The 15939-nt window shown below is 61.9% G+C and overlaps 2 protein-coding genes across 2 annotated transcripts in view; one reads left to right on the plus strand and one right to left on the minus strand.

The window, feature by feature from the left end:
* The window catches only part of SND1 (staphylococcal nuclease and tudor domain containing 1), a 424531-nt gene that overhangs the window by 365536 nt on the left and 43056 nt on the right, over positions 1-15939 (plus strand). The window lies entirely within an intron of this gene.
* LRRC4 (leucine rich repeat containing 4) lies at positions 5952-10041 on the minus strand. The gene is made up of 2 exons (XM_055145147.1): positions 9300-10041; positions 5952-9026 (listed from the first exon to the last, which is right to left on the minus strand). The coding sequence occupies exon 2, from the start codon at positions 8924-8926 to the stop codon at positions 6971-6973; it is 1956 nt and encodes a 651-aa protein (XP_055001122.1). The 5' UTR covers positions 8927-9026; positions 9300-10041; the 3' UTR covers positions 5952-6970.

A 15939-nucleotide genomic window follows, 5' to 3' on the forward strand; every position in this document is an offset into this window, starting at 1 on the left:
GGATGCTGGTGAGGGCGTGCAACCTTGCAGCCCTTGGACAGGCTATCCCTGCTCAGGGCCATGGACTGGACTGTCCCACTCAGGGCCATGGACCAACCTATCCCCACCCTCCTGGGGCGTCAGAGCCCTTCCGAATCCCTTGCACACAGCACTCTCCATCTCAGCCTCCACTAAGAGGAAAACCAAAATGCAAACGCGTCCAAAGAGACCCTCCACGCCCAGCCTCCCCACTGCTCACCCGAAAGCTGTCTCGGCAACCCCCGAGCCCCCCCCCCAGCCCTCTCTTCCTGTACCACCCTACCCTGCTCCCACTCCTGCAGCTGCACCCTCTAGTTCCTGCCCTGATAGAGACGAATGGGAAGGATGTGCTGCATGTCAGAAGGAAGCCGCTGCCCGCTCACACGGTAGAGGCTAATAGGATAAAGCCTTAGCCGACTTCCTTGAAGTGCAGAAATTAAGCCCTCTTGCAGTGGCTGTAGCTGAGCACTTGCAGCCACTGCAGCCAGTGGGTTGCAGAAAGAGCCCGTTTCCCATCACTCAGGGGCTGAGGGGGGAGCCAGAGGCCCAAATCCTTCAGTTCCCACAAGGAGATGCCACCGAGTGGGAGAAGTATGTGAATGGGCTCGTGAACCCCGTGAGGGAGTTGGCTAAGGGCACATGCCAGGGGCTGGAAGACCAAAGCAGCCCAGGAAGAAGCACACACTCCAGGAAACTGTGTGTGTGTGTGTGTGTGTGTGTGTCTCACACACACGCACCAGCTCTCCTCAGTCATCCCTGCTGACTCACTGAGTAGGTACCAGTGACTTATCCAGTGACTAAGCCCACAGCGACACGGGGAAACCAGGGTTGAGACCTGAAGGGAGCTGTCAGGCTCCGGATGCAGGACCTGCCTCCGAGGAGGAGATGGCGTGAGAACTGTGGGGAGCAAGAAGGAGCCATCCATCTTCCAGACGCAGCTGGGGGAGGCAGGCATCCTGACGCGAGAGCCACTGCGTTCACCTGCAGAGGGAGTAGGTGGTCCAAGAAACCAGAGGCTCCAGGACTGCCCCTCTACTACTGAGTCATTCCTCTGAACCTTGGGGTCTGCTTACTGACCCCGGTGGGCGGCCCAGAGTGCATGGGCCAGGCTGAGAGGCCCCGGGGCCTGGCTTCAGGGCAGCCGCCCAGACAGTGCCATCCTCTCCACCGACCCTGTGCTCACAGATGCCCCCACGGGCCCCATCTGTAACCCGCCGCCAGGTGCACAGGCCCTGGACGCCCCATCGTCATTGTCCCCGTGGGGAAACACGGCCTCTCCATCTTCTGGGCTCTAGCCGCGCGCTCTAGGTGGCTCCAAGGCAGAGAGCGCGCTCTCCTCTCCTCTCCCCGCAGGGCTGCCTTGGGAGGGAGGGAATTGGTTCTCAGGGGCTCCCTGTGCGGGCCATCAGGGCCAGCTCAGACACAGCCCCGGGGGCGGCCTGGCTTCCCCCCGGCCAGCCACAGCGATAGGGAGGATTTTTGGAGAATCTCCTGCCAGCCCTTCCTCGGGAAATGGACATGCATTCTCCCCTCTCCCTCCTTCCTCCGCTGTCCCGCACCCTGAATTTCACAGACTGTGTCCACGGGGCCGTCCATGTCCCCGGCCAGGCAGCCCTGTACCTTGCAGCTGCCACTTGCTCTGAGCGCCCCCCCCCCGTCTCTTCCAGGACTTTCTTTTCCTGCTCCATGCCCCCCCAGTCTTACCTCCAAGGTCCCCCCGCCCACCCTCTCTGCCCCGGTGCCTCTGCCCGCTCGCAGCCAGCCTGGGTCAGGCCCGTCACCTCTTCCTGACCTCTCCCTCGCCCTCCTTCAGAGTCTCAGAAATAGGGGAGTCCTCCGCAGCAAGGCCTCGGGGTCGGGGTCGACACGCATCTCCCAGCACTGAGCTCAGCCCAGGCCCACAGTGGGCACACGCTCACGAGACCAGGCCCGTCACAGGAAAGGGTTGCCCTATCCTTGGATTCAAGACACACCTCAAGGCTGCCAGAGAGCCAGGCCAGGGATGGGGCAGCAGACGAGGCAGACCCCTCCCCCCAACCTTTGCCCCCCAGTGCTGAGGGTTACGAGGCTCTATTTGTCAGAATAGTCCCCTTGGCCAGGCTCCAGCCGATCTACACCCTCCAATAATTGGTCACAACCGACCCTGTTGTACGTGTGATTGCGTGTCTGTCATTTCCACTCACATCTCACCCTCAACCTGGGGTGCTACTTCGTGTCCATTTTACAGATGGAGAGACTGAGTACGCCTGCAGAGTCTCGCAGCCGGGCCCTGGAGGGGGCTGGTCTGCAGCGGCGTTCTTGTGTTCTCTGGCTTTGCTGAACTGTACAGTTTTCCCGCAGCCGCCGGCATCCCTACTCCACAATGCAGACTTCCTCTCAGCTTCAAGCAGAGATGAAAACCACCATCGTCCACGGCCCAAGCCCTTATTCTCCCCCTCTGGGAGCGGGCAGGGAGCTCTCTGACGGGTCTGAGACTGAGCCAGGTGTCCCGAGCCGAAAGCGGCCTGGCAGCGGAGCTGGGGCAAGATTGAGAAACGGCGTGAACGGTGCCCGCATTAGCCGGGGGCATGGAGCGCGGAGTGCCAGCAGAGGAGATAAAATCAGACATATGTTTGGATAGGAACGTTCTCTCTCCCTCTCCTCTTCTCCGACTTTAAGCCCCTGCTGCTTTGTTGCAGTAAGAAGTTAGCGCCTCGTGGTGGGCCGTGCCCCCCTGAGGTCGTCGGCCAGGCTGACTCAGGCCGCTGCAGCCCTCTTCACTGGGAGGCACCCGGGAGCTTGGCCAGGCCATGCCCGGGGTTCCAGGCCTCTTCCCCACCCACCACAGGAACTGTCTTGCAGATTCTGACTACGCTGTTCACCCAGCACCCAGCAAGTTGCTGGCCTCAATACATGTTAAACAGCCACGCTAAAGCTAATGTCCCTAGGCCCCGGGAACTAGCCTGTGTGCGCTGCCTTCATTGATAATGGGATGCGGCCGCTACACTGGAGAGAGACGAAAGGCTTGAGCCGATTGTGGGAGTGGCACCCAGAGGATCACACTTACAGGGCCAGCCCCAGGGTGCTGGCAGTGGAACGTTAAGGACCGCCCACACACACACACACACACACACACACAACCCGTCCACCCAGGCACCTCACTGTGGAGACCACTGTTCACACCTTTGCTCCGCAGAGCGGCCAAGGTTAGAAGGCCAGACCCCCTTTCCTGCAGTGCACGCCCGCCTCACATGCTCCCCCTCCTTCCGGTGGCACCCCGCGAGAAGCCACAGTTGCCGTCTGCTTCTGAGCCCCAGCTGTGAGGTGCCGTGCCGCAGCGTGGCCGGGAGGGCTCTGGGGCCCCCCAGGCAGGGGCTGGAGCGGCTCGGAGAGGGTCCGGGGGAGGTTGCCACTAGCCAGCCCCGCAGCCCCGGGGCCAGGCTCCTCCACGAACGGAGCAGCGTGACCTTGGCTGTCTAGCTCCGTTTCTCTGGGGCTCAGTTTCCTTGACCGTAAAATGTGGAAGGATTACACTAAATGCTTCTTCACGGCCTTTAAAAAATTCCATAAGGAAAATTCTCAAACCCTTGGGCATCAGCGTGCAAGACTTGGCCTGGAGCATGTTGCTATAACGACCCCCCCCACACACCTTTAGAGGCTCTCCTCTCCCCCCGACTATGTTCCATTCCCTGGGAGCACTCTCTCCTGCCTGGGCAGATCTGCAGATGAGTCACCCACACATTCAAGGGGCCGCACTCTCGGAGCTCAGGGGACCCCTGGAAAGCTCTCGCAAGTGCCTGCCAGGGAGAATCCCCCCCCCACACACACACACCCGAACACACACTGGAGATGACAGCCAAGAGGGGTGGAATGAGTTGCTCAAAGGCCAAGGCAGTGCCAGCATGGATGGGGATGGGAAGGGGGGGCCTGGATGGGGATGGGAAGGGGAGCCTGGGGGGGGGGGACGGAGAGCCCACTGGGCAGCTCTAAAGACCCTTGAGACCCACAGCCAGCTTCAGGCTCCCCCTGCCACGTCTCAGCACCTTCTGGAAGGTACTGTCCCTCCACATGCTCAGTCCCAGGCTATCACAGGGTCCCAGGACTCCCCCCTTTCGGAAGGTCCTGGGCCCCTGCCTCTCTCTGTCCCCGTTGACTCTCTGGCAGTTCCCAAACCCGGGGCCCAGTGCCCTGGGTACCGCAGCCCAGTCCAAGGAGGAGGGGTGTCCAGAAAGGAGCTCCCCTCACCCCCCCACCCCACCCCCGCCCAGCAGCGCCATCCTCCTGCCCCCACTCCCGTCCTCAGCCTGTCCCAGCCAAGTCCCACCCTCCACTCTGCTGCAGTTGCCTGCCTGGCCCGGGGGGTGGTGAGGCGGTCAAGGCACGGCAGGGGACCGGAGCTTGGGTGCCTGGAGGAGGAAACCGCAGGAGCAGTGTGTGTGGGTCCCTGCATGCACACCGCCCCCGAGCGCTGGGCCCCCCACGAGAATGCGTCTACACCCGGGAGGCCTCAGCATTGGCCCCGGCACAGCCAGCTGCTGCAAAGGGCCGCCCGCAGCTCTCCCCGCTCCGTGCCAGCAAGCTCACACCCACTCAGCCGCGCTTGCCTGCATTCGCCTAAGTACTTGCACCGGAGAGACGCAGGGTAACGCCACTACTGGGGGGATCTCGGGGTACAGACACCCCCCCCCCCCCGCAACACACACACGCCCACTCACCCTCCCCAGACCTGTTGGATAAGCAGCACCCAGAGCAGAGAAGCAGCCCTGTGGGGGGGCCGAAGGAGCTCTCCCCCCCCATCCAGCCGAATGGCAGACCTCTCCCTGCCAGCTCCCTGGGGTCCCTGGGCGAGCTGGCACTGCCTGGCCCGCAGGTTCTGCTGAGGTGGCACTTCCGTCCTGGCCAGGACCCAGGAGCGGAGGCTGACCCATTTCCCCGGCTTTTCCAGGGCACTGGGAATTCGCATCTCCCCTCCACAAAGCCCAGGCCTGCGTGGGAATGAGGGGGGCTTTCGGTTCAGCTAAGGAAGGGGAGTTGACAAACTGAGCCACTTAAAAAAAAAAGAAAGAAAAGAAAAGAAAAAGAAAAAACCCTGCAGCCTTGCCTTCCCCCAGGGCCGGCCTCCGAACCCCTCCCTCCGAGCCCCTGGTTGTCTCAAAATGACCTGGTGCCTGCTCCCAGCGGTTTGGAGGTTTGGGGGGTCTCAAGTCAATTTAACCCTTTTGGGACATCAAATTAAAAATCGAACAATATTTATTAAAATACAAAAATACACTTTTCTCACATTACAATCAGTGTTCTTTTGTTGGCATTCCCCCCCACCCAGCCCACCCCCTTCCAAATCTGAATCCCCCCCCCCCATTTCCTTTTAAAGCTACAATGAATGAAGGAAGTTACATCATGAAACCGACCAGAATAACAGAGATCTCTGCCTTCCCTCTCTCCTCCCCTTGCTCTCCCACCTCCTCCCGGGGGGGGGGGGGGGGAGGCCTGGGGGAGGGAAGCCTTCTCCCCATGGAGCCGGCTCCATTTCGGGGACTCCGGGGTGGAGCAGACCGGACTGCCCGCCTGGCAGGGCAGGGGCAGCAGCTTTCGCTTTTCACCGTGAATTTTCGGGATCTGTTCTCCGAGCCCTCCTGGTTGGGAGAGGCGCCGTTACTTTTTCCGGGAGCCCATGCCCTTTCCCTCCTCTCTCCTCCTGCTCGGCCCCCACCCCAGCCGCACCACCGCTTGGCCTCAGCTGTAATAATCCCTAATGAATCAGCATTTAGAATAGTCACCAAATCACAAGCACGAGAAAAGCTTCCACTCCTCCAAGCGTCCCCTCTGCCTGCCTCTCCACCTTAAAACAAACAAATCCTCTTGTGGGGGTGGTGGCGTGTGGTGGGGGGGGGTAGGGGGGTCCGGGAAATCATCAAATGCCAGCATCATCGCCTCCAATCAATGTGTCAGGTATAGGGTGGGGGCGAGGGGGTGGGGACAACAGGTGGGGTAGCTCCTTCGAACGTCTGTCGGGTCCCCTGTGAATACATTCTGACAGCTTGGGCGCTCCCGCCTCACCCCTGTCTGGTGCCGCACCCCCTTTGAGGGGGGGGGCCCTCCTCCTTAGGGGAAGCCCTGAGTAGACACACACGCGTTGCCCAGAGCGGGTTAATCCCCAGGGCCTGAATCTGGTGCAGTGTGAGAGCGTCGGACAGCGGGGCCTGTCCCGCCCGGCGCACACACCAAGGAGACTCGTGCGCAAAGGGAAGGCTTAGCCCCTTTAAGGAGTCCGTGAAATTTGGGTGGTTTTTCCTGTTTGGAATTATTATTTACAGATCTGTCTTCCCCTCAGATTCTGAAGGGGGTGGGGGGAGAGAAAAAATTTTATTGCCTCAACATTTTAGCACAGTACAAATTCATGGTGCTTTTTCGTTTGAAATAATTCTCTTTTTTTTTTGTAAGAAGATAAATCTGCAAAGACGGCTCTCAGCTTAAGAAAGGTTACCTAGAAATGGGTATTCTTGTATCCTAGGAAGCGTCTTTTAAAAAAGGATGGAAACAGGGCCCCCCCTACCCCCCCGCCGCCACCACCCAGCATCCTGTGTCCTGCCTCTGCCTCTCCAGGGGCTGGTGTGGGGTTTAAGCTGAGCACTTTCGCCCTGAGACCAGCGCGCTCCTCTGGCGACTCGGCCAGGCAGCCGACGTGTGGCTTCTCCCCACCACCGTTGCCGAGGCTCTCCCCTCCCCCTTTCGATAGAACTTACAAGTTAGAAAATAGTTTTGTTTTGAATTTTTGTTTTTAAATTTTAATATAATCTGTTTCTTTTACCAGCCCGTAGATTTAATATATAAGCATATACAAGAAAAAGTCTCTCCCCACTCTGTACAAAAGTTGCTGTCTCGGTGTATGTGTGTGTGTGGGTGGGTGTGGGTGTGGGTGTGTGTGTGCATTCTATTGCATTTTTTTTTAAGTTTTTCGGGGGAACAGGGAGAGTCATATTTGAGTTTCCTGTACCTTGTCCTTGGTATGGGTCTGAATTATGTAAGGTTCAGAGATAGTGGTGACTGTGGGGTGCAGCGAGTTCCCCAGGCTGTTTTCTGTCCAGTGGGCCCCGTGTGCTGGTTTGTAGGTGTTATAGTTAATATGGTCATGAATTGTGGGCAGCACGACCGCCCCCTCACCTGAGCCAGCGGCCGGAGCTGCGGTGGCCGCTGCGGATGCTGCCGCCGGGATGTCCTCGTCCACCTGGATGATCTCCACGGTCCGGGCGGCCGTGACCGTGCTCCGCTGCTGGTGCCGCTTCCGGAGTTTGTAGAAGACGATCAACATGGCGGCAGCGAGCAGAGTCACGGCCACAAAGCAGCCAATGATGATCTTGGTGGTCTTCATGACTTCATCCAAGCTGGTCTGCGTGTTGTCGTTGGTGTCTGTCGCGGGCACCACCACCTGCTTGGGCACCCGGGTGGTCTGGATGAGCACCGTGGTGGAGGTGGTGTACGCCGGCTGGTAACCCGTGGACGTGGTGGGCGCGGGCTTGTACTTGTGCGTCGTGTCCTCGGGCGAGATCTCTGTGGTCTCCACGGTGACGGTGGTGAAGAAGCTGTAGTTGGCGGTGTTGAGCTCGGCCGTGCTCACGTTGAGGTAGGCCGAGGCGTTGGAGTTTCCCGCCACGTTGGTCACCATGCACGTGTACAGCCCCGTGTCTGAGAGCAGCACGTGGGAGAAGTTCAAGGTGCCGTCGTGGAGGACGGAGATCCGCGGGTGGCGGGAGGCGTGGCTGAGCACGGTCCCGTTGGGCAGCAACCACTTCACGGAGGACATGGGGGGAGTCCGGCACTTGAGCTCCGCCATCCGACCCTCGGAGATGTTGAGGTCCCGGGGCGCGTCCATGATGAAGGGGGCGGAGCACTGGAAAGCCGCCTGGTCCACCTCCACCAGGTAGCGGCCGCGCATGTGCAGGGGAGCGTGGCAGCGGCCGCAGCACGTGGAGTTGGTGGGGATGTACTCCCGCAGCCACCAGGCCAGCCACAGAATGTCACAATCGCAGTTCCAGGGATTGTGGTGCAGGTGCAGCTCCACCAGGTACCTCAGCGGGGTGAAGAGGTCGTGGGGGAGCGAGGAGAGGTTGTTGTGGGCCAGGTTCAGTTCCACGAGCGAGGCCAGCCCGTCGAAGGCGTTCCGCTCGATCAGGCTGACCTGGGAATTCATGACCCAGAGCTTCTTGAGGGAGCTGAGGCCATGGAAGGAGCCGGGCCGGATCTCGGGGAAGTGGTTCCCGGACATCTCCAGCTCCTCCAGGCCCACCAGGGGCGTGAGGTTGGGCATGTCCTTAATGTTGCACATGCCCAGGTTCAGGTACTTGAGGTTGAACAGTCCCTCGAAGGCGCCCTCCGAGATGTACTCCAGTTTCTTGAGCTCGCCCAGGTCCAGGCGCATGAGGGAGGGCACGCGGTTGAAGGCGTACGAGGGGATGCTCTCGATGGGGTTGTTGCGGAGCCACAGCTCCCGCAGCTTGGACAGGTACTCGAAGGCGCCGCTGGGGATGACGGTCAGCCAGTTGTCAAACAGCTCCAGGGTGTTGAGGCTGGCCAGGCCGTTGAAGGCCCCCACCTCGATCTGCCGGATGGAGTTCCGGCCCAGCTGCAGGACCTCCAGGTGGTGGAGGTGCCGGAAGGTGTCGGCCTGGATCAACTGGATGTTGTTCTCCATGAGGTTGAGGTACCGGGTGTTGGAGGGGATGCCCTGGGGGACCTCGGAGAGGCCCCGGCGCGTGCACACCACCTTGCTGAACTGGTTACTGCACGAGCAGACGGACGGGCAGTTCTGGGGCCCTGCCGAGGCGGCAGCAGCGATGGCTGCACACAGAATCCACACTTGCGCCGTGAGGTAGACGGGGAGCAGGACGGCATTCCAGGTGTGGTGCACAGTTACCTGCCACAAGAGCTTCATGGTGTGGCACGTTCATAATTCACCATCGCCTGGGATTTTGGCTCGCAAAGGAGAACCAGCCCTACCCCGGCTTAAGTGAGCTGGGAGCTCCGCGTTCCATCTGGAGAAGGAGGTGGGGAGGGGGCGATTAGAGACGGAGCAGATTGGCCTGGGAAGGGGGGGGAGAGGAAAAAAAAAAACACCACCACCCCACCACGCCAAAACTACGGAGTGGCCCCGCGTCTGGTCTGGCAGCCCTCCTCCAGGCCAGCCCTTGCAAAGCAGAGACTTTCTCTTCCTCTCCCCCCCCCCACTCCTCACCACCACCAGCATCTCCCCCCACCCCACCCCCGCCCTGGCCACCATCCCCACCCAGTCTCTCGCTGTCACCTACCTCGGCAGACCGGCGAGAATTTGGCGTGGTGTCCTCAAGCCGTCTCGCGGGGAGCCGGCTAGCTCGAGCCCATTCTTACTTCTTAGTTGTAATTAACCCAAGGTTGGAGGGGGGGCGGGGGTGGGGTGGGGGGGAGCCGAGGGGGGGTGGGTAGGGCCGAGGGGAGGGGACGGGAGGGGTGGGGGAGACAAAATGGCTTCTAGTAAATCCGGAGCTGGCTCGGGCGAAGCCGCGGAGTTGAGGCGCGCCGGGCAGAGCCGAGGCCCGGCGGGCTATGCAGGTGCATGCCCCCCCCTCGGCGCGGGGAGCGGCGCCGCCAGCGCTTCCCGGCTTTGTCCTTGGATCCCGGCCCCGGCCGCCACCAGCGCAGGGGGCAGCGGGCGCCTCATCGCCGGAGCGTGCCTGCCTTCGCCTCTTGCCTGGCGGCGCCCCCCGAGCCCGGCGGGCGGGGAGTGAGGGGGCGCGCGCGCTTGCCTCCCCGGGCCGCCGCCGCCGCCGCGCTGCCCCCTCTCCTTGTGGCGGCCGCTCCCGGGCCGCGAGAGTTAAGAGGAGGTGGCGGCCGCGCCTCGGCCCTCCCCGGGCACACACCCCCTTCTCCGCTCGCCGCTGCGCTCACGGGTTAAAAAAGCCCCGAACTGGGCTGAGTTGGGCGGGCGGCCGGGCGCTGGCGCGAGGCGCGCGGCGAGGCTCCGTCCGGCGCCCCCTCCCCGCCCCGAGGGGCAGCGCGGGCACCGGGGCCGCCGCGTGCGGGAGCCGCCGCCGCAGCAGCAGCAGCGGCGCAGGCCCCTCGCGGGGAGTCCGGGGGCGGGCGCGGGTGGGCCGCGGCAGCCCCCCGCCACCGGGGAGGCGCCCGGCGCGGCGCCGCAGGCTGCCACCAGGTGCGCAGGGAGCGCGTTCGGAGCCGGGGCTCCCGGCGCCTTCAGGGACGGCGGCGCGGCGCGGGCACTGCAGCGGCAGCGGCAGCGGCGGCGTGGCGAGCAGCGGGGGTCGCGGCTGCGGGGGACGCGCCGGCCGGGCAGCCCGGGACCATGGTCCCCGCGCGCTAGCGGCGGCCGCGGGGCCCCTGCGCGCGGCGGCGGCGGCGCCCACCGTCTCCTCGTCGCGCCGGGCTCGCGGTGTGGCAGGCGGCAGCCACGCAGACTGCTCTCTCATCCTTTTGTCCTTCAGTCAGAACGTGAATGTACTGCTGACGCATACTGTTCTGGGGAGAAGATTAGCGTGATGCAGTGCTCTTATGTATTAGCGCCGCTTCCCCCGCCGCCCGCCCGCCCGCCCTCGAGGGGTTAAAAAACGCCGGCGCCCGGCAGCGCCCCCCGCGCGCGCGCGCGCCCGGCCAGCACCCCGCTTCCTCCCCGCCGGCCCTGCCGCTCCCCCACCCCCCCACCCCCCTCCCCGGGCCGCCTGCTCCCCGCCCCCTCGGAGACGAGCGGAGCCGGGCCGGGGCGAGCGGGCCGGCGAGCCCGAGTGAGCGGCGAGTGAGCGGCGGCGGCGGCGCGCGAGTCGCAGGCGCGCTCGCTGCTATTTTGGTCGGGTCGGAGGGAGCCCGGGCGGCCGCTGATAGGCTGGAGCCGGCGCGGGGCTGCGGCGGGGAGAGCTCGCGCCGGCCTCCCCCACCCCCCCCACCCCCGCTCCAGCAGCAGCACCACCACCGGCGCTCCCTGCCCCTCAGCCGGCTCCCGGGCGGGGGTCGTCTCCGAGGGGTCCCGCCCGCCCCCGCCCCCGCGGCCACCCGGGCAGCGGGACTGGCTGCAGTTGGCCGGGCTCCCGCCCCGACCGCGTCATCCTCACCCCCGCCGCCGCCTGCTGCCGACGGGCCGCGCGCGGCCGCCGCGGAGTTGCGAGCGGCGCGGTGTTGGGGGGGTTGCGGGGGCGGCCCGGGACCCACCGGCCGGGCGCGGGCCGCTGCCTTAGGTGCGCCCTTCCCAATCCTCCGCGCTCCCCCCTCTCCACCCCCTCCTGGCTTTTCCGTGAGAGTTTTGTGGGCGAAGGTTGCGGAGGAGGCAGGCAAGTCGTGCACGCCAGGACCGACCCAGGGGCCCAAACACTCGCCCTCCACCCCGGGAGCGGCCGCCGCGGACAGCCGCGGCCCTACGTGAGGTCCCAGAGCCCGGGACCCCGACTGGGGCGTTCATAGAGCCGCCCTGCGCACCGGCAGTTCTAGAGGGCCCCGGTTTAAGCCTCTGCCTGGTGCTTCTCTCCCCTCCTCCTCCTCCTACTCCTTTCTCTCCTCTCTCTCCCCTCTCTCTTTCTCTCTCTCCCTCCCTCCTCTCCCTCCCCCAAGCAGCCTGCTTCTGGTTAGAGAAGACCCTGGGCCATTTGCCAACCCGATGTAGGCGGGCAGGAAGGGGTCAGCCTTGCCCTGCCCTGGGAAGCCCGAGCTAGTGGAAAGTGGCCGTGATTTAGGATCCTGCGTCCAGACTCTTCCCTCCCACTCCTCCGCCAGCCTGCCTGCCTTGCCTGCGAAACCCTCATCCCTTGCACGTGGGCTCTTGCCTGCGCAGGAGCGCCTGGGTTTGTCTCGGCTCCCGGGGACGCTGGCACACCGGGATTTCATTGTCTGCTGCCGGCTAACCCGAACCACCCCGCCACGTGCCAGGGAACTGCAAGTTCCACTGGAGGCAAGTTGGATTCCCTGTTGTTTACCAAGACCTTTGGATTATGCATGTGCAGTCAAATAACAACAGCATTAATAGTTAATGTCGCCTCCAGCCGCAGAGTAAGCGGCACAGCCAGGATTTGAACCCTGGCGGCCTTCCTGTCTAGGAACTCGGCATGGAGGGGAGTCCCCAGAGTGTTCTCGATTCGTGAGAACTCAGGTTTCATTCATCCCCTTCAGCTGTCATCTGCCGGGCTGTTTGTCTAGGAGGCAGGCTCTGCTCCGAGGGTAGATAGATGGAGGGCGGGCGGGGATGGATTGTTTGAGCTGCGTGGATCTCATCTCCGTGCAGATATGCATATACAGATCTGATTGCTCCGTATGCATTCTGGCGTAACCTTCGCTTGCCCAAGAAAGCGATCCATTTCACCCGGTAAGTTCTGAACTCAGGCCGGCAAATAAAATTTTCCGCCCAGGAAGCCACAGAGCAGGCGTTTCCGTCCATTCGGCGGGGTTGCGCGCGCTGTTCCTGTCACTGTCACGAAGCCAGACTGTGTTGTGTGTCTGTTCCAGGTGGAGGGGACGGGAAGGTGGAGGAAACGTCAGGGAAGCAGAGCAGAGGGCGGGAAGAGGTAGATCCTTCCGTGCGCTTGTTTCACAGGGAAGGGCTGAGAGAAATGGAGCTGCGGGGGCCCTGACCCCGGGGGGCTTCCCATCCTCCGAGCCCCCTTGCAGCCTCGCAGCTTCCTTAACTGAAGCCCACCTCTGGCTTCTGGCTCTCGGCCACTGTTGAGGGGGCCCAGGGAGCATGAAGGACAACCGGAGCCTGCTGGCAGGTGGGTCACCCGTCCCCCGACCCCTGCACTGGGCTGGTAGCGACAGGAATGACCCCGGCCAGGCTCTGGAAGGCACTCGACCCCCTTCCTCAGGCAAAAGCAGGGGCCCTTTCTGGTCTGGTTTCCTGCCAGCGTCAGCAGGCTGGGGCCCATCTGTTCCGCTCCAGGCGCGGCCCCCGCCCCGTGCAGGTGGGTGAGGGGTAGAACGCGCACCTGCAGTCAGCTTGCCTGTTCTGGTGACTGCTGTCAATGGAGGTGCATATGCCCACTCTCGGGGCAGCCCGTGGTACTTCCTTGGAGGGCTTGGGGACCACACCCGGGAGTGCTCAGGGCTTCCTCCTTCCCAGCTCTGTTCTCAGCAGTCACTGCTGTCCGTGCTCCGGGGACTGTGTGCAGGGATCAAACCAGCATAGGTCGTGTGCCAAAGGCAGCACCTTTACCCCTAAGCTCTGTATCTCCGGTTCCCGTGGCATACTCGATGGGGCCGCTTTGCCCTGTAAGTCAGTCTGGGACCGAGAGAGCACCGTAGAAGCTGCCAGCGGGGGCTGGACACTTCCAAGTGACCATCTCAGCTCAACGGGGGAGGTTAAGTGGCATCGAGCATCTACCCTCATAGCCCAAGTACCCGCCACCATCTCCTCTGGCTCACCTCTTCCAGTTCCAGCTGCCCCCTCCCCCAGCCCCATCTGGACTAGTGCCACAGGAATTGAAAAGAGAAGGCGACAGCTTCAACTCAGAGAAGCAGAGAAGGAAGAAATGCCTGGTGGAGGGGTTTGCATGCCGAGAACGCTTCCAGGGTCAAGCCAGAGAACGGAAGGCAGGCAACGGCCAGGGCTGGGCGAGGCCATGGTGGTTCCGCATTCACTTGGGAGACCCCGGGGTCCCACCCCCTCCCCAACCCCTACCCCCACCAGACATATGGCAGAGCTCTAATCTCGGTTTCCTTCGCTGGTGAAAATTCAGGAAATGGAGTAGCAGGTTCCTTCCGGCTCCCGGCGTCTCTCATTTCCACCCCTCCCCGAGATGTCGCTGTTGCGAGAAGGTGGCTCCTTCGGGCGCGGAGCCAAGGCTTGGACAGGCGCCACCACGCTGGAGAGACTGCTTCCCCCGCGTCAGTCCAGGGACCCACAGTGCCAGATCAGGGACGAGCAGACTGTTTTCCCAGCCACTAAGAAACCTCATTGATCACAGAACGTTAAAGCCAAAAGGGACCTTGGAGATCATCCTAGACTAAACCTTTCATTTTACAAATGTCACTAATGAAGCCCAGCGAGATATGGTGACTTACCTAGAGCCACATGACTAATTGATATCAGGGTCCAGTCCTTCTGCACCCCGGCCCTCAGAGAGGACAGCGCGTGGCTAATTGGTATTTAAGTCAGGGGCTGGAAGGTATTTCCGGATTTTGAAATCTTCCATTCGTGATACTTGGCGGGACCAGGACAGAGGGTGGGTTTTGATGGAGCCAGTCTGCTCTGGGTCTCCTACTGCGTAAGAAATCAAAGAGGGGCCGGGAGATAATCCAGCAGGCTGGGCGCTTGCCTTCAGTGTTGCCAACCCAGGTTTCATCCCCCGAGTCCTGTATGGTCCCCCAAACCAAGCAGGAGTGAGTCCTGAGCACACACAAGAGAGGAAGGAAGGGAGGGAGGGAGGGCTCACCAGGAAAGATGGGGGGCGGGAGAGGATTGCTGAACTACTGAGGCTTCCACCAATCAAGGTTAATTAATTGGGCTCCTGCACCTCCTGAGGCATTTTTCTCAGCGGCCACTAGGTGTCCATAAGATCTCATTGGGTTTGCTGGCATTGAGCAGTCTCCGGCACGCACACCTGCCTTCAGTGGGCTTTGCGGGGGTCCTCTGAGGTGGGTCCCTTAGCCCCAGGAAGTTCTCTTTCTCCCTGAAACTCTGCTGTCCTGGCTGCGGTGCTTCTGGCATGCCTGCAGGTCACACCCTACCCCAACACCTCCCCTTATTCTTGTAAAACTTTTTTTTCATTGCCTTTGTGCCCAAGGCAGGGACCAGACTGTTTGAGTGTGGATCGATTGTGTCCCCTGCCCGTGCCGTACCTCCTCCCAGGGTCAGCTGGTGAGGGGATTTCCGCTCTGTGGAGAGGGTCCCCATGGCCGAGAAAGGCAGGTGCTTTTACTTGGTCGGAGGTAGCAGTGGCTGGCCCCAGGTGTACCTGCGATCATGAAGGGTTTTAGGTCTTGGGCCTGATGATTTCAGTTGTTTCAGAGTTACCCACGCTTCCCATTCCCCCAAGAACTCTGCTCTGTAGAAGTCAGAGGAAGTAGACCAAAAAGCACTCTCCCCTCCACCCTCCACCCCTGCTCAGCCCCATGCAGAGAGATTGCCAGGGCCAGAGCTGAGAGGGGGCCAGATGCTTCCTCAGAAGGCACAGAGCCCAGGAGTGAAGGGCCCTGCTCTCCCCACCCATTCTTCTCTGTGGGCCTCCCCCAGCTAAGGGGAGAGAGAAGCCAAGCTGTGCCCCCGCTGTGCCCCCAGATCTATGCTCACCTGTGTGGTCAGGTGGGCCAGGCAGCTGCCGCCAGGAGTATCGGAAACGCTCCCCCCGGTGTCTCCCTGGACCTCAAGGCTCATGCTTCCCTCTCAGTTCCTGGTAACTACCCGTGGCTGTGGCGGGAGCACTGTGCCCCTCACGCCCGTCTCCCCCTTGCTGTGTCTGTAGGAGGGGGCACCATGACTGTCCCCCACCCTGGCACGGGAATTTAAGGCACTTACAGGAACATAGAACTAGCAAGTGGCAAAGCTCACTTCATGATAGAACTTAGCAAAGTTCCATGCGAGGTTCCGCAAAGTTCGCAGGAGAGTTTAGCCAAGTCCTATGGAAAGTTCTACGGAACCATGAGATATTTCATGGCCTCGAGGCTCTGAAGGCTAATAGAGGCACTGGCAAAATCGTGTGCCTGCCCTTCCAGTATTCTAAGCCATCGGCATTCCTGGGCTTGTAGCAGCGTCACTGTAGTCCCTGCCTCCACCCTCACTTCTGGGACTCATGAGGACACTTGTCATTGGGTATCGGGCCTCTCTGGATAATCCAGGCAACCTCCTGGCAAGATCCATGACTGTGGATGTCAGCAGAGATTCTTTTTTTCCTAAACCGATTTCCCATTCTCAGATCTGGGGATTGGATCGTGTCTCAATCTTTCTGGGGCTTGAATAGCCCCACAGATTCTAAAGCACTGTGT

The sequence above is a fragment of the Sorex araneus genome, chromosome 1 (assembly GCF_027595985.1).
Source record: "Sorex araneus isolate mSorAra2 chromosome 1, mSorAra2.pri, whole genome shotgun sequence".
Lineage (NCBI taxonomy): Eukaryota > Metazoa > Chordata > Mammalia > Eulipotyphla > Soricidae > Sorex > Sorex araneus.